Genomic DNA, 21,877 nt, shown 5'->3' with positions numbered 1-21,877 from the left:
TTGGAATCTAACCACTCGAGTTCGTCCCTACGTTGTATTGGTATCGAACATGTCACCCTCCCTAGGAGAGGGATTTTTTGTTCAAACGAGGCTACCCGTATCTTTAATTGAAAGACCCTTACTACCTTCGGTCTCAACGTAGACTTTGATCTGAAGCCATTATTGTGATTTTGCTATTGTAAATGTTTGTAGGTTTAAAATTGTATCTATGATCGTATGCTATCCATTTATGTTTTTTTGTATGCCATTTTACTATATGAGAATTAACCAATGATATCAGGCCACACCCGGCCATGATTACAGACACCTGTGTGTGTCCTTTGACACTATATAAACGAGTCACCCCGCAGTGATTGTCATTATACCCTGATGAAGACAGCGTGTCTGTCAAAACGTTGGATAGGTTATTAAAATATTGCATCTGAGCTCCTGAGTGTGCTTCTGAGTGCGGCTCTCCTTTAATTTCTCAGGTGTTCTATTCCGCTAGTCAGCACCTCTCCTAAATAGGTGTGTTTCTTTCGCCTCTAGTAATAACACATGATAACACACAAAAATATTCACAAAAAAGTATTTATTTTTCAAAAAATAATCTCAAGAATCCCAGCCATGAACAAAGCATAGAGTATAGTTTGCAAATTGCCGCAAACAACATTCATGCCCCGATTGTTCTTTTAATTCTTAGGGAGTGAGTGTGTGTTTCCATGGAAGACGACCATTACTGTTAGTCCAGTATTGGTGATTCACATTGGTCAGGAAAAGAACAGGGCTTCAGTGGATTGTGTCATTATAGACATTGTCGTTGTCATAAATATCTGTAAGGCGGTTAGGAAAGGGGTTAAATCGTTTTGCGCTTTTTCTACTAAGCATATTCACTGAGTATACAAAACATGTCTAGGAATTCGGGCCGGCCAGGACAATGACGTCGTAGTCTCTCCACTAGCTTGATTTACAGTAATTCTTCCTGCGTAGCACCCTTTCAAGAAACCACAGTAAAATGTAAAAAAAATAAAAAATAACATACCGGTGATATGATCGACATCGTCATAAACATCATCCCCTTCCCTGAAAAGGAATATTGAAAACAGTATTAACCAGAATATTATGACACAGTTGTCAACAGCAAAACAGGATACCAGTGACTGAATACCAGGGATTCTGGATTCATAATCGACCAATAATTGTGTTGAATAAATATATAAGAAACCTACGCCTGTAGAAGAACCCTGGGCACATATCCATCTGTGAGAGAAAGAAAATGAGGCAACAATTAGAATAATGACACATGCTAGAAAAATGTATCTAGAATCTCTTATTGATTATTAGGCTGCACTACAGACAAAAGAGGAAACCTTTTAGTTAGTTACCAGTATCGTTGGCTGTACTACGACCATACACAGCCCAGTAGCCTAATCAGATATAAAACTGACTTTTACAGACTTGTCACTAGAAGGTAATGTATTCACATACATTTCCCCTGCTTGTTACGACACAGGGCTTTTTTGTCACTGGTGACTTGAATGACCTCCAGGATCTCTCCTTGAACCACAGCTAGAGCCGTCCCTCCTGTCTTCTTGATGCTTGCTTTCAGGTCAACCATCATGCTGTGTAACACCAAAATCGGTCCCTCAAACTGACAGAACAAAATAAAAGTTATGTTTACTTTTTTTTTATATGACATATGTCATATGACATGACATCGTTGAGTAGGCTAATAGTGAGTGATCGAGCTTTTCAGGACGTGCACAGGAATTGCGTCAAACGCCAATTTTCAACATTTTTCTTGGAAGATTTGCAAGAAGAGCTAAATATGTACCTTAAACTTTTTTCTAAATTCCTTTTCGTCTTTCTCCAGCATCTCTCTCATTACTGGATCTAGACTGGAACATAAAGACACACATCCTTTTGTGTGATCACAAAAAGTTGTTTTTGTCCTATTTCAGTAGCCAACTTTATCTCTTATTTCTTCTTTGTAGCCATTAGCAACTACTTTACTTATATTCAGTGCAATGCATGCTCTATGCAACAGACATACAAGCTAAACTGTATACAAACTTCCATTTTCATGTTTTAGGTAAACATACAGGCCAAATGTGGCAAGCTATCAAAGCAACACCACACTCAGAAAAACCACAGACTGAGAAAGGCATTGACTAACCCTCCTGTGTATCTGAAAAGTACATCTTTTTTCTATTAAATTCAAATGCCAAATACCTAATTTACAAGAGGTGGAGGGAGGAAGTTATTGGATGTTCCTTGCACATCATCATAGTCATCTCTGTGTGTGTGTGTGTGTGTGGGGGGGGGGGGGGGGGTGCATTTGCATATTTGTGTGTGGGAGAGCAACCTGTTCGTGTTTCCTGAGGAGTCAACATCATAATAGATGTCATTGTCTTCAGAACGGACAGGAGGTGGTGGTGGTGGCAGTGAGGGGTCAGGCGCTCTGGACAGTTTGAGTTTACGTTTCACTTCCTCATAATCCACATCCACACACGTGCTAATGATGTAACCATCTGCAAAGCAACACTTCATTACTGGCTTTTGGTAGCTTTAGGTACACAACATGGGTGGTTTTCAACGTTGTCACAGCACATATCGAACTAGTATAAAATATGGAACAAATATGGGCTGTTTAGTTCTATGGAATTAAATAGTGTTTTACTCACAGGTACCAGTCTGTGTGCGGGCTAGCCACCTGCCATCGGGGTTGTTCTTAACCCGTATGATCTCCACTCTGTTTCCCTGCCGAACACTTAGATCATGCTTGCCCCCCTGCCAGTCGTGTCGAACCCTGCCCATGTGAAGGACATCTATGTCCCCAGTACCCAGCTGTGGAAGGGTAAAAGTAAATACATACAGAGGGTTGTAAAAGTGGTGTTTCTAACCTACAGAGATGAATGAGATCTCTGTTACATTACTGTAATACATTACTGTATTTCCATATTAAGCAAAAATACTCATAATAACATAAAGAGAATATCCCAAACTCTGAAACGTGTTTTGATATTCATATGTAGCAAGTGAGTTATGACAGACAGGTCACTGTTTGGGGGGATATCTGGACTTGTGTTGGTTAGCGCATGGAAATGTAGTGCGTCACCTTAAATTTCTTTCTGTATTTGTTGTCCCTTTCCAGTCTTTTCTTTTGATTTCTCTTCTCCTGCTCTTGCTGCCACCTCAACGCTTTCTGTTTCTTCTTATCAGAACTTGTGTTTTTCACCTCCTGTTCATTGCCTCTGAAATTCCAAAAGATAAGAGACATGAGTGGTCAGTAATATTATTTGCAGTGGCCAGCTATTACGCCCATATAAACATATTATAACAGATATGGGACTATTCAAATGTTTTCCATTAGCCTTGTGATATGGGTTGTTACAAGTGTGCTATGACAGGCATTGCGATGTCTACTTGTAAGACAAGCATAAACCCAATATATTTGAACTCAACATACAATATGTAGTTGTATTGCTATACTACACTTACTTATAGACATCACTTCCATCGCTCCCCTGTAGCCAGGAATAAAAAGATAGATTCAAGGTAAATGTCATGAAAAGCATGTTTTTCAGGAACAGTATTTCAGAAGTAAATCAGAAGCAGTGTTCTGCATTAATGCTCACTGATGGTAAACACAGAAGGCTCCCACAGAATGTTCTTACCTCATCTACTCGTGAAGAACTATTGTCATTCCAGGAGTCTGTGGGTGAAATAGCAGAAAAGGTCAATTGATGGCATGCATGAACAAGTGATAAACATGTCAAATACATGCATTATGGAATGATGGATTGAGATACAGTATGTGTACATAATACAAGCTTTCACGTAAATCATACATTCATGTCAACTCAAGTCATCCTGATTCAGCACTAAATTCACAATAGCCAGTGAATCTCTTGCATGTGTTCATGGTTAAATAGCAAATATTTTCAGTCATACCACTCTTGTCCCAGCGCCCTGGGTGATTTAGGGGCGGGGGAGGTGGTTTCACATCAAGGCCTACGTCGTCATATTCCCCCTGGTCATCCTCGAAATGTCTAACGAGAGAACAGGAATCAGAGGGAATAATACATCAAGTGGAAAATGTACCTTTTTCAGTGTTCCTGTACAGTAACCATTTGCCTACATAGTAACGGGGGAAAAAACGCCAAAATATAAGAACGACTTCCCAATCTTGGTTCCTACTATCACTTTAACACTCGACACTTGACATTTCAAGTGAACACACTCACACTGGGGTACACTGCCGTGGAAGGCTGCTGGGCTTGGTTGGAAGTCTTGGGGGGCCAGAGAGACTGACTAGCCCTGGGAGAGACTGACTACTGCCACCTGAGTAGAATAGAAACAACCTGCACTTTAGGTTTACAGTAGGTCTGAAATGATTTAAATATGAACAGATTTATTACAGGGCAGTGTTCTGCAGCGGCAGTCTGAGCACCTCTTTTCGTCATTCATTTCTTACAGAATATTAGGGGGAAAAAATATTTTAGAGAGAGATATGTAGAAGTTTTAACTTAGTAACCAGCTAAGGTGCACAGCATACTTGACCTTGATAGGTTGTAAATGAACAGATGACTTTCCTGTGCTACTATGCTGCTTACAGTAAGTCCATACATGTGTTTAGTCAGTTTTCCCCTTTTACACTTGTAATGGAGGGGGTGCTTTTTCATTGGAGATCAAGCTGCTTACCGTCAGTCTTCCTTAACCCTGGTTGCCCTGCGAGGTGTGGTGCTCTGGTGCTTCTCTGATGGGCCTGCAGGTTGATGTGAGGGGGCCGTCTGGGTTTTATAGGGCTGGGAGCCTCAGGGGGCAGGGCCCTTCTCAGGGGGGTCACACCTGTAAGATTTCTCTGGCTGGGCAGGGAGGGGGGCGTCGGCTTGGTAGGGCCGGGGTGTACTCCCTTATGCTTCAGCATCATGTTCTGCAGAAGCTCCCCAGTGACTCTCACCCTGCCTTGTTGGTCTATGTTTGTCGGTGGGGATGCTGGTAGGGGTAGCTCCTTGGCGGCTCTGTGGGGTCGGTGTGATGGTGGAAGGTGGTGGAAGACACTATGAGGCTCGGGGCTGGTGGACATGCCCTCCAGTTCAGCCCTTACATGTTGTGGTGGTAGCCTCTGAAGGTCCGGGGAGTAGCTTGATCCAGGAAGTGGTGGTGTGGGAACCATAAGCATGAGTTTATTTCGGACCCCTCCATTTGCTGTAACACTGACGTCTGCCAACCTCGGGCCTCCTCTCCCAAATCCTCGCAGTGGAGGTTTTGGAGAAGTGCTGTCTCGACTACCTGCCATGTCAGCCTTGGCATGGAACCTGGCCCTCAATGCACAAACATCCACACTCTCCCCCTGAAACAGATGGAGCAAGGTGAGAATGGAGCTGCTTAGTTCGTAAGCAGGAAGTTTGCTATAATAATAACAAAACCAGAGCAACCACCCCCACACACCTCTCTTTCTTTACACATCCATTCAATAGAATCTTTCAAATAATCTAAACACTACAGGTCTACTGACATTTAACATGGTAGGTGCAACCAAACCACATGTCACATGCAAGCCAAACTACCATATAACCAGTTAGGGCAGATGTTCTGAGATGGAGGTCATGGCACAGCTATCAAGTGTAGGTCAGATTGTCACAGACAATGCACTTGTATGATCAATGTTACCTCTGAAAGAATTGGGAGATCTTTGCAGATTTAAGGGTTAAAAGAATGAAACAATGAAGAGATGCAGGAAGTAACTACAACCACATACCTACGAACCTCATGTATCCCTCTGCAGTGGTTGCCATAGAAATGGCAGTCGCAGTCATAAGTGGGCCAATGAGGTGCATGTTTTGCTATTGATATTTTTATTGGGACACGCAGAGGAAATAAGAAAGACCTGTCTCTGTACCACAACAGACGGAGCCTATATGGCATTGTTCTCGAGCACTTGATTACTCAAAACAGAACTGCGTGCCCTTTGACATTTGCATTGCCTCTAGATAGAACATTCCAAAATTGTCTGAAAGAGTTCACATGAGTTATATTATTAAAATATAGGTGTAGTTTGTGTATGGCATAGGTGTATAAAGGCTAAAGCAAAATTGGTTTCCAAATAATAAAAACCTGATTAAACAAATATATAATTAAATAGGAGATCTATTTAAATTGTGCATACCTGGCAAACACCTAGACTTCATCACCGCTCTGATTACTCTCCCTTCAAATAGCCCTCAGTAGCCTCTGTCATCAGGCAGTATTCGTTTTGGTTACGTTCAGTACGCTTCTCCTGTTTTATATTATCTTCATGTTTATTATTATTAAACTCACCTTCTGCACCTGCTTCCTGACTCCTTGTGTTTACAATACAGAATACTGCCTCACGAAAATATGGAAGCAGCAGAAGTTAAGGATATCTCCCAGATGGTCGCCCGTCAACACCATGACCAGCTAGCTCAACTGGGTACGGTAATAGATGAGGTCCTCCATGTTCTCCACTACCTTCGACAATACCCGAGAGGATTCAGCTCCAACTAGCAGAGGACCCTCTACACCGATTCGTCCCAGCGAGCCAGTCCCCCAGCTCATCCAGCAGTCCGCCCAGGTCAGCGATGCCCTATTGTCTCCCGGACAAATATGACGGGACTTCCTACTCCAGTGCTATCTTTATTTCGCCCATCAGACAGGGGCCCCCACCACCGAGAGGTCCAAGGTTGCCACAGTATGCCCTCACCTTCTGCACCTGCTTCCTGACTTGCGTATTCGTTACAAGTATGCTGATTGTAAATAATTAACTGGTGATATCAATGATTCCTCTCATCACTGACTGAACCACTACTTTTTACACAGATAAATAACAACCAATCAAATGGCTTGAGTACAAATTGAAATGTTCCACTTAATTGAGTCATTTACAAACTGAAAAGCAGATTATTCCACACTACATCCTGATGATCAATTTATAGTGGACATTATTTTGTTCTTTAGCTACCTAAATCTAGATAAAGTATATTCTAACCTGCGGCATTGTTTGTAAGTTGGATTTGTTAACTGAATCAGAGAACAGTGAAATTAATCATGGCTCATCTAAACAAGTGATGATTGTATCACAGAGTAGGCAGCATGTGAAAGTCACTCTTTCGTCTTTACCATATAACAGCGGTCCCCAAGATCCCTTTCTAAGTCAAAATGCAAGCCGGGATCTACCGCTCAGATTTCTTTCAAACATGAAACTAAGCCTAAGCAACATTAACCAATTAAAAACAATTCTGTAGCAATGAGGTTTATGCCCAATACACAGTGGCGACCCATCATTCAGGACAATGCCCCACCTGTTATCAACCCCTACCTACGCTCTGTATTTTCCGCTGGCTGCCCCACCACCACAGAAAGCACTGAGCTAGGCTGAAACACTTGCATTTTGGAGCTGCCTTACTCAAGAAAGCAATGCAGCTTTATTAACTCAATCATTTTTTATTATTATAAAACTAACTCCTGTTATAATTTTATTTTTGGAGCTAATGTTCTCTAGTTGCGCCGTGATTGGCTCAGTGTTCTGTCACTCATTGGGACACTATGTCACCGCAGAATCTACAGGGAGAGCTCAAAAATTCAAGCACCTTGGGTGCTACCATCGAGTTACATTAGAAATTACCATCCAAGAAGGCTCAAAGTCATTGGCCACAGATAAAATGACGTCAAATCACGTTAAAGCTACCATAGCTTTGATTGGACCGATCATGTCAACATCATACTTTCAAAATCTTAGCTAGCAAGCTAGACAAGCAGTCATCGGAAGGACCCTCTACACCGAATCACGTCGACAATCTACTGGCAAATCCTTTTCAATCCTTGTCATATGAAGAGAAATTATAAAGAAAACGTAGTGGTGCTCATCGGCCATTGGACATAAACATCACACAGCAAGTTGGAAATCGCAAATTTAACAATGAGTGGTTTGGAAGGAATCGGTGGCTAACTCCAAGGAAACTCAGAACTGGGAAATCTCAGACTTCAGTGAGTTCAAGACCCCTGGGAACTCGGGGGGAAAAAACGAGCTCCAACTGGGAAATACGTTTTGAACGGTCATCCAACTTAGAATTCCAACTATTTCTAGAGCTCCGACCTGAAGATCACTGATGTCATGATTCAACCTTGTTTTTTTTAAACATTCTCACCTGTATTGAAAGCACCATCAATCCCAAGAATGCCAGACTTTGATGAGAAAGTTTGATAACAAAATTTGTCCACAAGGACCGCCGCGCCACCTTCCTGTTCAAGTGGGCACAGCACAACAAGGTGAGTCCAAAATTGTCTTGTATGCTGCTGCATAAATGATGTAATATACCAGGGAGATATAGTTGAAGTCGGAAGTTTACATATACCTTAGCCAAATACATTTAAACTCCGTTTTTCACCATTCCTGGCATTTAATCCTAATAAGAATTCCCTGTCTTAGGTCAGTAAGGATCACCACTTTACTTTTCAGAATGTGAAATGTCAGAATAATAGAAGAGAGAATTATTTATTTCAGCTTTTATTTCTTTCATCACATTCGCAGTGGGTCAGAAGTTTACATACACTCAATTAGTATTTGGTAACATTGCCTTTAAATTGTTTAACTTGGGTCAAACGTTTCGGGTAGCCTTCCACAAGCTTCCCACAATAAGTTTGATAAATTTTAGCCCATTCCTCCTGACAGAGCTGGTGTAACTGAGTCAGGTTTGTAGGCCTCCTTGCTCGCACAACATTTTTCAGTTCTGCCCACAAATTGTCTATAGGATTAAGGTCGGGGCTTTGTGATGGCCACTCCAATAGCTTGACTTTGTTGTCCTTAAGCCATTTGCCACAACTTTGGAAGTATGCTTGGGGTCATTGTCCATTTGGAAGACCCATTTGCGACCAAGCTTTAACTTCCTGACTGATGTCTTGAAGATGTTGCTTCAATATAACCACATAATTTCCCTCCCTCATGAAGCCATCTATTTTGTGAAGTGCACCAGTCCCTCCTGCAGCAAAGCACCCCCACAACATGATGCTGCCACCCCTGTGCTTCACGGTTTGGATGGTGTTCTTCGGCTTGCAATCCTCCCCCTTTATCCTCCAAACATAATGATGGTCATTATGGCCAAACAGTTAGATTTTTATTTCATCAGACCAGAGGACATTTCTCTTAAAAGTACGATCTTTGTCCCCATGTGCAGTTGCAAACTGTAGGCTGGCTTTTTTATGGCGGTTTTGGAGCAGTGGCTTCTTCCTTGCTGAGCAGCCTTCAGGTTATGTCGATATAGGACTCATTTTACTGTGGCTATAGATACTTTTGTACCTGTTTCCTCCAGCATCTTCACAAGGTCCTTTGCTGTTGATCTGGGATTGATTTGCACTTTTCGCACCAAAGTACGTTCATCTCTAGGAGACAGAACATGTCTCCTTCCTGAGCGGTATGATGGCTTTGTGGTCCCATGGTGTTTATACTTGCGCACTATTGTTTGTACAGATGAACACGGTACCTTCAGGCATTTGGAAATTGCTCCCAAGGATGAACCAGACTTGTGGAGGTCTACGATTTTATTTCTGAAGTCTTGGCTGATTTCTTTTGATTTTCCCATGATGTCAAGCAAAGAGGCACTGAGTTTGAAGGCAGGCCTTGAAATACATCCACAGGTACATCTCCAATTGACTCAAATTATGTGAATTAGCCTATCAGAAGCTTCTAAAGCCATGACATCATTTTCTGGAATTTTCCAAGCTGTTTAAAGGCACAGTCAACTTAGTGTATCTAAACCTCTGACCCACTGGAATTGTGATACAGTGAGTTATAAGTGAAATAATCTTTCTGTAAACAATTGTTGGAATTACGTGTGGCATGCACAAAGTAGATGTTCTAACGGACTTGCCAAAACTATAGTTTGTTGTTGTAAAATTAGTTTTAATAACTCCAACCTAAATGTATGTAAACTTCCGACTTCAACTGTGTGTATACTGTAGCTAAGAAATTCATACTAAGTGTATGTTGTGTAGTAAACTGTTAGTAGCCCATGTGCCTCATCCTAATAATTTGGTCACTTTCCCCCTACTGTTCTGACTTGGTGGTGCACATGTAGCCTAGCCTATAGCCTGTTTTAGAGAAATGTCCTCATCGAACATTGTAAGAGCTTTCATTGTCTGCTTATATGTCCCCATTATTTATCCTACGGTTCTGACTTGGTGTTCAGGGAGAATACTGTAAGAACGGTCCATGTTCTGAATTTAAATTTCAAAAGTGCTGAAAAAATAGTTATATTGACTACGTCTGTCTTAGCTCGCTCATTACTGTCTGAATCGAAATTATGAATTGCCTCTTATCCACTCGTCATCCCCTTTTACCATAGTTTGTACATCTCAATTGTCAGTATTTTTTTATTGAGTTTGCCCCACCAAGATATACAAGCTAAAATCGCCAATGCCAATACATTATCACTGCATATTGGCTATACTTGAATTGTCCTGCCAATATTGTTCTTCTCAGACCATTTTGAAATTATATTTAATCATTTGTAGGTCTATGATCACAATGGGATTATATATTTTGTTGTATTACTTATGAGACACATCCAAGTGAGCATAATAATATTTTTTTTTATGGACTGATCTGATGGTCAGTCTGAAGTGCATTTTATGATTCATACAAGTGTTGAACAAAGTTGACAGTAACAACTTAAACATGAACTTACTCATAAAAACAGCAGCTCTTTGTTGTATTCGTTGAGTCTCTCTCTAATCATGGCTTTACACGTTTTGAAATATCACAGTATCAGCTTTGCTGTGCGTTCGAGGTTTATATTTACAGTCTATGGCTTGAGGAACTTGTGCAGAAGGTGATCTGAGCTATCTGATTGGCCAGCGTTAGGCCTATAGTTGCACTTGACTTGCTCTCTGTGCGGAATTCTACCTCAGACATGAAATGGATAAAAATGGGAAAACTTTGCCTTCCCGGAACTAGGGCTGCTGCTGAACCAAGTACACGTACCTCCAACAGCGCGAAACCAATAAAAAAAAGGCTTTATCGTTGTTGTTTTTTACAGAAATGTTCAGTGATTTACTAAACATGTCTTGGAGATCAACCAGTCGACCGCGACCTACCAGTTGGCGACCACTGCCATACAGAGATAGATGTAAAAAAAAAAAAAAAATCAAGTTTAACGTGGTTCATGGATGCCATGACATCGAAACTCCATCACAAGAAGGTATTTGTAGAAGCGCGATAATTGAAAAAAAAAACATGAAACCGTGACGGGTTACAGAGAAAGTGAGAATATGCGCTACAAAGGCTGCGTTTAAACAGGCAGCCCGATTTTTATATTTTTCTACTAATTGGTATTTTGACCAATGGCCAATAATTGGGTGGAGATCAGAATTGGGTCTGCCTGTGTAAACGTAGCCATTAATATGCTGCAGAAAATTTATATCCCCATTTTATTATAGCCTATGTATAGGCTGTCCAATAGTATTAATCTTTTGCATGTTTTTCTCCATCTTTTCATCAATGTTTAAGTGATATCTTACCATCTTTGTCCGTTTGAAGGTTAACTCCAATTTAGATGAAAATTAAGTGGTCCATGTTGAACTCGTATTTTGGGTGCCATTCAAGCATGCTGTGCTATATTGTTCGGTCTGTTTCTCATTGGATATCCCCAATGCTAAATCAGGAAATAGATGGGGGTGACAAAAAGGCTACTGGAAGAGTTAATTTAGACCATAAGATGATGAATCTGTAGAGTATATTACCATAAAATATGCATTTTTATTATGAAATCCATTACACAATTTATTTCCATGACTTTTGATATGATTACCATTACAAAGTGTATGTCCCTCTTGAAAAACGAGTACTTTTTTTTCTCTTTACATTATCAGTAGGCCTAATACCCATTTAATCCAAAATGGAGCTGAGATACTCAAATCTATTCAAACCTCATTACTTGATTTAAATATCTACACAAACATGATTTTTATTTATTTATGAACACTAATCCCATCATGAGACCCACAGCATGCATGGAATTCACTTTCTAGAACAAAAACATAACCACTTTATCTTGTTTACATAGATGGAGAAAATACATTTTAAAATAATGTCAAATTTGTCTTTCATGTGAATTCTCAGAATTGTAAACAAGTTCAGCTCTGTGAGATCCCTCCAAAACTACAGCATTTGAATTTAATTTTCGTCTTACTTCTTCATCTAAATGATCCTGTCAAAAAAAGTAAAGTCTACTGAACAATCTACAGATATAATTGCTGTTGAGCTCAAATTCACAAATGTACATTATCAAAAGCAATGTAGAACTGCACCCTAGTAAACAGATTCATACATACGGAATGGAATACGGAATACATACATATGGAAAAGGCACTACTAAGTACTGAAAGACAACGCACAGGGCCGGACTACTGCATTTTGGGCATCCAGATATTTTTTTTAATAGGAAAACTGCTAACTTCCTTAAAAAATGTGTAGTTTTATAATGCTATTCTATACCTTGTGTTATGAGGCTATGAGAAAATCTTGCAGTTGTAAAGTTAATTTCCTGCAATTCTACACTTTTTGCCATGGGTCAGAGAGAAGAATGTTCTGTTTTACAGCTCATCTCATGCCATTGTTCACATTTTGCCATGAGGCGGAGAGAAAAGGTTGCAGTTTTAAAGCACATTTTCTGTAATTCTACACATTTTGGCATAATATGCTATCTGGGGACCCCGGAACATCAGGGGGCATAGAAGGTCGTGCCCTGCGTGCCCGTTCTGTAATCCGACCCTGACAATGCCAAGCATACAGACATGAAGACAACAGGGACATTTCATTGGCTCTCTAAGCCAGTTCATCCTTGGGCTGGTTTGTTGTGGTGGTAGGAGAGCCGGGCTGCTGCTGGAGTCCCTCTGCCCTGTAGGGTGTGTAGTTTGGGGCAGAGGTGGGAAAGCTCATTGTGTTCTGACCCCACATAACCCCTGGCTGTGGGTTCACTCCGTACCCCTGCAGCAGGGGGCCTCCATGGGGCATCATGCCACCCGGCCCCGGGATCCATCCAGTCATGTTGGGCTGGGAAGGCCAGGGGGCCGGAGCCCCCCAGGATCCATTTGAGCTGGGTGAGAGAGTTGGGAGGGGCCCTTGCTGACACCAAGGTATTGAAACAGGAGGTGGAATGAATGATGCAACAGCGATCGGCTGACCAGGGAAGGTGGGAAATATCTGAGGAACTGACAGAGACTGTGGAGATCCTTGAAGAAATCAGAAGGTATATTAAAAGTGGCAAAGTATTCTCCTTGTGATGCTAGTTATGTCCACGCTACACTTTCCGGTTAAAAAAATAGGATTAGAGTCTATTATTGCGCTGGGCATATTAACTAGAATGTAATTATTGTCCGCTTACAATGTGGACATATCTTAAAACATGTATGTCAGAGAAGCAGGTTGTTTAGTGGTGGTGGTCTGGATGGATATTTACATCTCGAATTCTGCCTAAATTCTTAATGAGTCAAGGGTTGAAATGAAGCCATGTTACAATGCCAATGATATGACTTTTATTATTCCAATGTTACTACCCAGCAAACAGTCAACATTCCTTGAATTTAGGTAATGTTGTAGTGTAGTCCCACAGCCTGGTCTCAGACTAAACATAACATAGTAAATATAAATCCGGGATTATAAAATTAGCAAGATATGTTACGTTTGGTATAGTTACATAAGACAGATGGTTACTTAAGACAAAAGCAACAGTAGGGTGGTTGGTCGGGGTGGATGGGTGGGCGAACATCTAGTAACTCAAAGGTTGGGAGTTTGAATCTCATCACAGACAATTTTAGCTAATTAGAAACTTTTCAAACACTTACTACTTTTTAGCTACTTTGCAATTGCTTAGCATCAGTGGTGTAAAGTACTTAAGCAAAAATACTTTAAAGTACTACTTAAGTAGTTTTTTTTTTGGTATCTGTACTTTACTTTACTATTTATATTTTTGACAACTTTTACTTTACTACATTCCTAAAGAAAATAATGTATTTTTTACTCCATACATTTTCCCTGACACCCAAAAGTATTCGTTACATTTTGAATGCTTAGCAGGGCAGAAAAATTGTCAAATTCACCTGCTTATCAAGAGAACATCCCTGGTCCTCCATACAGCCTCTGATCTGGTGGACTCACTAAACACACATGTTTAATTTGTAAATGATGTCTGAGTGTTGGAGTGTGCCCCTGGCTATCCGTTAATTTAAAAAACAAGAAAATGGTGCTGTCTGGTTTTCTTAATATAAAGAATTTGAAATATTTATACTTTTACTTTTGATACTTAACTATATGTAAAACCAGTACTTAAGTACTATTTTACTGGGTGACTTTCACTTTTACTAGAGTCATTTTCTATTAAGGTATCTTTACTTTTACTCAAGTATGACAATTGGGTACTTTTTCCACCACTGCTTGGCATGTTAGCTAACCCTAATCCTTTTAGCTAACCCTTCTCCTAACCCTAACCCTTTAACACTAAACTCCTGAATTTAACCTTAATCCTAACCCCTAGCCTCGCTAACGTTGGCCACCTAGCACCTAGCTAGAATTCGTAACATATCATACGTTTTTCAAATGAGTAACATATAGTACGTTTAGCTAATTTGTAGCATATTGTACGTTTTTCTAATTCTTAACATATAATGCGAATTGTAATTCATAACATATCATATGAAATGGTTGATAGACATCAACAAATTAATACATACCATACGAAACATAACATATCATACTAAATGTATATCTCGGATTTATGTACAGAATAATACGAAATGTTCTGAGACCAGGTTGAGTCCCAACATAGCCCTCAGGCAGCAACGGTTATCATTAGAATATCCCATGAAAGTTCTTTCTAAAACTAGGATACTTGTCAGATTTGCCCCTTCATTGCATTTTCTTTATATCAAAGGTGACATATTAGTGATGTAATACAAACATATTTGGAAACCTCTATCATCTGGGAAGTTTTTTAGCTTACCACTTGTATCTTTTTGAAGCGTTAACATTCTGAGAAATTATAGGGAACCATGATATGTTTGCTGGGTAATAACTCACCTGGTTGATTCATGGCAGAGTTTTGACTGGGGAAAGAGAAGATGTCCATCAGCTCGTCCCTGGATGAGATCTGTGGGAACAAACCACAACAAGTAGACAGGATTCTGTCATCGCTGCTCAATGTAACATTCACAAAAAACAAGTCTGCCACCTGCTGAAAGTTAATGACTGGTGGGTTTGCCTAGGCCTACCATATAAAACCATAGAAATAGTTCAAATTGATAAAAGACCATCAAATGTGTCCATTACCTGCTTTGGTTGCCCTGACGGAGAGCTAGGCATGGAATTTAACATTTCCAAGTCATCCAGGCCCTTCAAATGAGAAGCTAACATTATGTCCAAAGATGATCTCATTAAATATCTCATGTTGGCAATTGAGATGATGTACAGTAGCTAGAATATTTGAGTATGCAATAAAATGATTTCTCAATCTATCTAACTTGGTTTTACCATACAAAAACTACAACATTGGTTTGTTCCATATTAGGAAGAGGCCTTCTGCAGTTACTCGCTCTCCTTACCTTTGGAGAAGCTATATTCTCATCAAGAAGCAGTAAGGCGACAGCATTCTAGAGACACATAATAATTGAGAAGCAAGGGATTGTTATCAAAAGGCACCCAGGCCATTATAGAGACTACATATGTATATATACCAGGACATCCCTAAAATGGTTAGCAGAAGAAATTGCCTATACAAGCCTTTGGACAACAGTAAGTGTAGTTTGTCCTCACCTCTACTGGTTTATTGACCTCTTGGTCCTCTTGTGTTACTGGGGTTTGGCAGACTTCTTTGATATCATCAAGGACAGGGTCAGCCTGTTCCATAAGAAACCAAAAGTCAATTACACTTCTGATTTGATATAGGATTTTAGCCAAGAATTCAATCATTGCACTGCTGTACAAATTAAACACACTTCTGAAAGTGCTGAGTTGAAATCTTCTATAAATCCTGAAAATGATTGAATTCCAGACAGAATTATGGTGCATGTCCAAAAGACATGCTCATAATTAATATACTGTACTAACAAGATATGTATTTACTGCGATTATGGATCATCTCTGAATCTTTGGATCAGATCAAAACCCCTTACCAAATTGGCCATCTTGATGTAGAACAGAGTGTAGGTGCCTTCATGATCGTAGATGTAGGAGAGGGCTCTAGGGTCTGACTCATCCTTTGTCAGGGAGTTTATCTTCCCCCTCTCGTGGTCATACTCCACAACCTATATTGTGAACACAATGGGACGACAGTGGAATGAATATAGCAGCCAGACAGTCAGCGATGTAAACATCGTGTCGTCTGCAACTAGAGAGCACCTCTTGGTGAAAGTGGTTATATCCGTGTAAAGGCGAAGGTTAGTGTTCTAATATGGCCCTCTGCCATCCTAAGAATGTACTAGTTCATTCAAGAGAAAAGGACAAGGTAGCAATTTGAAGGTCACTATCTGTCATTTTCAAACATTATTATTGATATGCTGTACCTCAAAATAGCAGAAGGCTGGTTTCTCTCATGGTAATTTTTCATGATATATAATAAATAATACAATTGAAAAAGAAGCAATTTCTCTGAAATGGTTCTTAATATTATCTATAATATCAATGTGCCCACAATATTACCTACAGCATTACATATCCCAACAAATCTGGATTAGGTCCATAATCTTTTTTAATAAAAAAAAAATATCTTCCCAGAACTCAATCCCATTCCTCATAATTAAATCTGATAGGATATGATTATGTCCTGCTTCATGTTATCGTGCCTAAGAGAGACATTAAAGCCCTTAGTTTAGTGCCCTACATCCTCTCAGTTTACCTGGACAGTATCCCATCCTATCTTCTGTGGGCCTCCCACTTATTTTTCATAAATATACATTTGCGTGCTGGAAAAAAGGGCAGTTATTTCTAAATATATATCCATTAAACTCTGTTTGTGGAGTCTTGCAGTATCAGCACTGACTTACCCCAGTCCTCTCATCTAAGATTTTCACACCAGTAATGGACACCTTCAGCCACACCCTCTGCTTGTGTCGTCCCTGGCTCCTGCCTGCCACCTCCTGGCCCTGTGTTCACACCCACATGCAAACACAAACACACACACAATTGAGAAAAATGTGAATGTAAATTGGTATGCCTTTAGTTGTGTATATACAGTTGAAGTCAGAAGTTTACATACACTTAGGTTGGAGTCATTAAAGCTAGTTTTTCAACCACTCCACAAATGTCTTATTAACAAAATATAGTTTTGGCAAGTCGGTTAGGACATCTACTTTGTGCATGACACAAGTAATTTTTAAGTAAATGTAGAAAATTTGGAGGCCTACAAACCTGACTCAGTTACCAGCTCTGTATATATACAGTTGAAGTCGGAAGTTTACATACACCTTAGCCAAATACATTTAAACTCAGTTTTTCACAATTCCTGACATTTAATCCTATTAAAGAATTTCCTGTCTTAGGTCTGTTAGGATCACCACTTTATTTTAAGAATGTGAAGAGAGAATGAGAGTGATTTATTTCAGCTTTTATTTCTTTCATCACATTCCCAGTGAGTCAGAAGTTTACATACACTCAATTAGTATTTGGTAGCATTGCCTTTAAATTGTTTAACTTGGGTCAAACGTTTTGGGTAGCCTTCCACAACCTTCCCACAATAAGTTGGATGAATTTTTGCCCCTTCCTCCTGACAGAGCTGGTGTAACTGAGTCAGGTTTGTAGGCGTCCATACTCGCACACACTTTTTCAGTTCTGCCCACAAATTGTCTATAGGATTGAGGTCAGGGCTTTGTGATGGCCACTCCAATACCTTGACTTTCTTGTTCTTAACCCATTTTGACACAACTTTGCAAGTATGCTTGGGGTCATTGTCCATTTGGAAGACCCATTTGCAACCAAGCTTTAACTTCCTGACTAATGTCTTGAGATGTTGCTTCAATATATCCACATAATTGTCCTTTCTCATGAAGCCATCTATTTTGTGAAGTGCACTAGTCCCTCTTGCAGCAAAGCACCCTCACAACATGATGCTGCCATCCCCGTGCTTCTCGGTTGGGATGGTGTCTTCAGCTTGCAATCCTCCCCCTTTATCCTCCAAACATAACAATCATCATTATGGCCAAAAAGTTATATTTTTCTTTCATCAGGCCAGAGGACATTTCTCCAAGAAGTACTGCGGATAGAGATACTTTTGTACCTTTTTCCTCCAGCATTTTCACAAGGTTCTTTGCTGTTGTTCTGGGACTGATGTGCACTTTTCGCACCAAAGTACGTTCATTTCTAGGAGACAGAAGGCGTCTCCTTCCTGAGCGGTATGACGGCTGCTACTGTTTGTACAGACGAACGTGGTACCTTCAGGCATTTGGAAATTGCTCCCAAGGATGAACCAGACTTGTGGAGGCCTACAATTTTTTTCTGAGTTCTTGGCTGATTTCTTTTGATTTTCCCATGATGTCAAGCAAAGAGGCAGTGAGTTTGAAGGTAGGCCTTGAAATACATCCACAGGTACACCTACAATTAACTCAAATGATGTGAATTAGCCTATTAGAAGCTTCTAAAGCTATGACATAATTTTCTGGAATTTTCCAAGCTGTTTAAAGGCACAGTCAACTTAGTTTATGTAAACTTCTGACCCGCTGGAATTGTGATACAGTGAATTATCAGTGAAATAATCTGTCTGTAAACAATTGTTGGAAAAATTCCTTGTGTCATGCACAAAGTAGATGTCGTAACCGACTTTCCAAAACTATAGTTTGTTATTAACAGAAATTTGTGGAGTGGTTGAAAAATGAGTTTTAATGACTCCAACATAAGTGCATGTAAACTTCCGACTTCAACTGTGTGTGTGTGTGTATATATATATATATATGTTTGTGTGTGTCTTTAATGTCTATGTGAATGTTTTAAAATGTATGTGAATTGTAAAATGTTTTTGTCTGTGATGTCTTTTTCATTATGTGTCGGACACCAGAAAGACTAGCTGTCGAGAAGATATTTTTGGAAACGAACAGAACATAATTTTCTCATATAATACCTGCCGCTAAATGACCACAAAACGTCCTCATTCTAGTGATTGAGGACACATCTAATATCGCTACTTCCTGAAATGGATATGTACAGTAAGAAATAGAGTGGCCTCTTTCCCACAGTCTGCTCTACCTTGAGTTTCATCATGGAGTCCAAACACATCTTGTCTCCCTGGGCTGCTGGGACGTAGTCCACGCCAATCAGCTTGGCCTTATAGCGAACTCCGTCTCCTTGGAAACGAGAGGTCCCATCAGATGGAGGCTTGGTTACTGGGGGGCCTGAGAACATGAGGGGGTAAATGAGGCATAACGGGGAAGACAGTGGAACTAACCACAGGGCCATTGGACTTAACCCACCACAACATGAGTCAGTCAGGGAGTTAGTGGTTGCTCCCACAGACAGTGAGTACTATAGTGTCTATGCTGATGCTGAGGCAGCATTTGGCTCATTCAAGAGAGAGCTCCTGACAATCCTTGTAGCCTAGTAGTCAATGTTTTATTTTCATGCTTCCTGGAATAGCAATTACCTGTTTATGGGTGAGAGAGAGTGTATTTGTGACAAAGGTTGGATTTTTAACCAGCCTGGTCTCATAGACTAGATGTAACATAGTAAACGACAATCTGGGACACTCAAATTAGTATGATATGTTACGTTTGCTATGGTTGCATAAGGCAGAAGGTTATTTAAGGCAGAAGGTTACTTAAGGCAAAAATGAAAGTAGGGTGGTTGGTCAGGGTGGATGGGTGGACAAATATCTCGAAACTCTGGCAACCCAACTTTGCAACCCAACAGTTGCATGTTCAAATCTCATTACAGACAACTTTAGCATTATAGCCAATTAGCAACTTTGTACCATATTCTACTAAGACTTGAGGATTCTATAAAACATTGGTTGCATAGAACTGTCAAGTACACATTTTTTGAGCATGTATTTGTGAGAATGATCAAATTGGCATTTTATGGCAGCACAAAATTCTAACTCATCAAAAGTTATTCAATTCTATAAAAACAAACTTTGCTCTTATTGGTTAATTTTTAACATATTTTTGAGGTTATTGAATAAAAAAACATTGTAGTAAATAGGCATAGACTAGAAATCACTGGCCACTTTAAGGAATGGAACACTAGTCACTTTAATAATGTTTACATATCTGGCATTACTCATCTCATATGTATATACTGTATTCTATCTATCCTATTCCATGGTATCTTAGTCACATAATAATGATTACATGTCTTGCATTACTCATTTCATATGTATATACTGTATTCTATACTGTTCTATGGTATCTTAGTCACTTAATGTTACATATCTGGTATTACTCATCTCATATGTATATACTGTATTCTATACTATTCTGCTGTATCTTAGTCATTTCCGCTCTGACATCACTCGTCCATATGTATATAGTCTTAATTCATTGCTACTTAGATTTGTGGGTATTGGGTATATGTTGTGTAATTTGTTAGATATTACTTGTTAGATATTACTGCACTGTCAGAGCTAGAAGCACAAGCATTTCGCTACACCCGCAATAACATCTGCTAATCACGTGAATGTGACCAATAAAATTTGATTTGATGTTGATTTTAAGACATTCAGGGCCAGTTTGCCAGACACAGTTTAGAATCTCCACTGATAGTTTTTTAGTAAAGGACTAATTTTAACTCTGTGTCCCGGAAAGGAAAGGAACCATCAAAGACCAGTAATTTATCCGTTTTTTTAATCTAAAGAGCCACCTATCAGCCTCTTGTAAATACCCTACTACTAGGTAAAGCATTCAAGTAGTATTATGTAATATTCAGTAATAATATGCATGCTAACTGCCAGAAGTAATGGAAAAATACATTTCAGGACAAAAACGTAACATCTATTTACTCTGGTAAATTACTTTCCAGAAGAAACTAGATTAATTTCAGCAGTGGTAGATGGGACCCATGATACTTAGAATGGACACAGTCCCTTACCCCTCTTGTTGGAGGACAGCCAGCCAGTCTTGACGGGTCCTTGGCTTGGAGCTGGACAGCTCGCAGCTGCCTTGCAAGCCTCTTGGTCTGTCTCCATAATGATGTGCTGCTTGCAACTGTTTAGAAATGTAATGGGGGATAGAGATATTACGAGAGAAGCTCAATCTGCTTCAAAAACACATAATATGTAATTCAGTGGAAGGCTACACGTTATGCTAGGTGTACTGGGGTATTCACATTTTTAGAACGAAACCTGGACATTGCCAAAAAAGTAGAGATTGGGAAAATGAATTCAGTCTAGGTAAATGCTGAAAGTAGATAGCTGTACTTATAAGTAATTAGAACATTTGCAATATAAACATACACGAAGGATCGTTTCAACAAACCTCATTAAAGGAAAAACCTTTCATTAGTCATTTAACAATGTAAATCTCTTTCTCCCTGTCCAAGCTTTGAGAAAGACATACATCTCACCTGCTAAGGATGTTGTTCCTTTCTACTCTTTGGCTCGACTCGAGCCTCAAAGCCGTGTGAAATGTCTTGGAGCCAAAGGTCAGAAAGATGCCTCACTGGTGATGTATTAACATCCGCTGGCGTTGCAATAAAATACTTTGGAACTCTATAACGGAGTTGCTGTAATTCCCACCAACAGCATAATCTCTCAGGTGATATTGACATCAGTAATGAAAGAAGTAACAATCGAAAGGTCATAAGGGCTAAACTGGTGTAGCAATGCTAAGCCAGTCTTACCATGTATTAAATAGAATGAAAATGTCAGGTGGTCAGCTGAAAAACACATTGGAATATTGAAGTCCA

The 21,877-nt window shown here is 39.8% G+C and overlaps 2 protein-coding genes across 2 annotated transcripts; both read right to left on the bottom strand.

Annotated features, from left to right (window-relative positions):
• Nucleotides 1-617: 617 nt before the first annotated feature.
• Nucleotides 618-11,603, bottom strand: LOC139409079 (FYN-binding protein 1-like). Its single transcript, XM_071153762.1, has 15 exons — nt 11,518-11,603; nt 4,684-5,335; nt 4,227-4,323; nt 3,934-4,031; nt 3,657-3,694; nt 3,481-3,506; nt 3,098-3,233; nt 2,664-2,826; nt 2,221-2,510; nt 1,949-1,953; nt 1,814-1,877; nt 1,468-1,630; nt 1,209-1,239; nt 1,022-1,062; nt 618-812 (listed from the first exon to the last, which is right to left on the bottom strand). The coding sequence occupies exons 1-15, from the start codon at nt 11,518-11,520 to the stop codon at nt 769-771; spliced, it is 1,851 nt and encodes a 616-aa protein (XP_071009863.1). The 5' UTR covers nt 11,521-11,603; the 3' UTR covers nt 618-768.
• Nucleotides 11,604-12,753: 1,150 nt separating this feature from the next.
• Nucleotides 12,754-21,552, bottom strand: LOC139410114 (disabled homolog 2-like). Its single transcript, XM_071155557.1, has 10 exons — nt 21,536-21,552; nt 21,062-21,177; nt 19,226-19,371; nt 17,035-17,133; nt 16,165-16,296; nt 15,806-15,889; nt 15,595-15,642; nt 15,323-15,385; nt 15,074-15,143; nt 12,754-13,230 (listed from the first exon to the last, which is right to left on the bottom strand). Exons 2-10 carry the CDS (start codon nt 21,156-21,158, stop codon nt 12,824-12,826), a joined length of 1,146 nt encoding a protein of 381 aa, XP_071011658.1. The 5' UTR covers nt 21,159-21,177; nt 21,536-21,552; the 3' UTR covers nt 12,754-12,823.
• Between the last annotated feature and the right edge of the window lie 325 nt (nt 21,553-21,877).

This window comes from Oncorhynchus clarkii, chromosome 5 (assembly GCF_045791955.1).
Source record: "Oncorhynchus clarkii lewisi isolate Uvic-CL-2024 chromosome 5, UVic_Ocla_1.0, whole genome shotgun sequence".
Lineage (NCBI taxonomy): Eukaryota > Metazoa > Chordata > Actinopteri > Salmoniformes > Salmonidae > Oncorhynchus > Oncorhynchus clarkii.
This window is presented reverse-complemented; position numbering and strand designations above follow the sequence as displayed.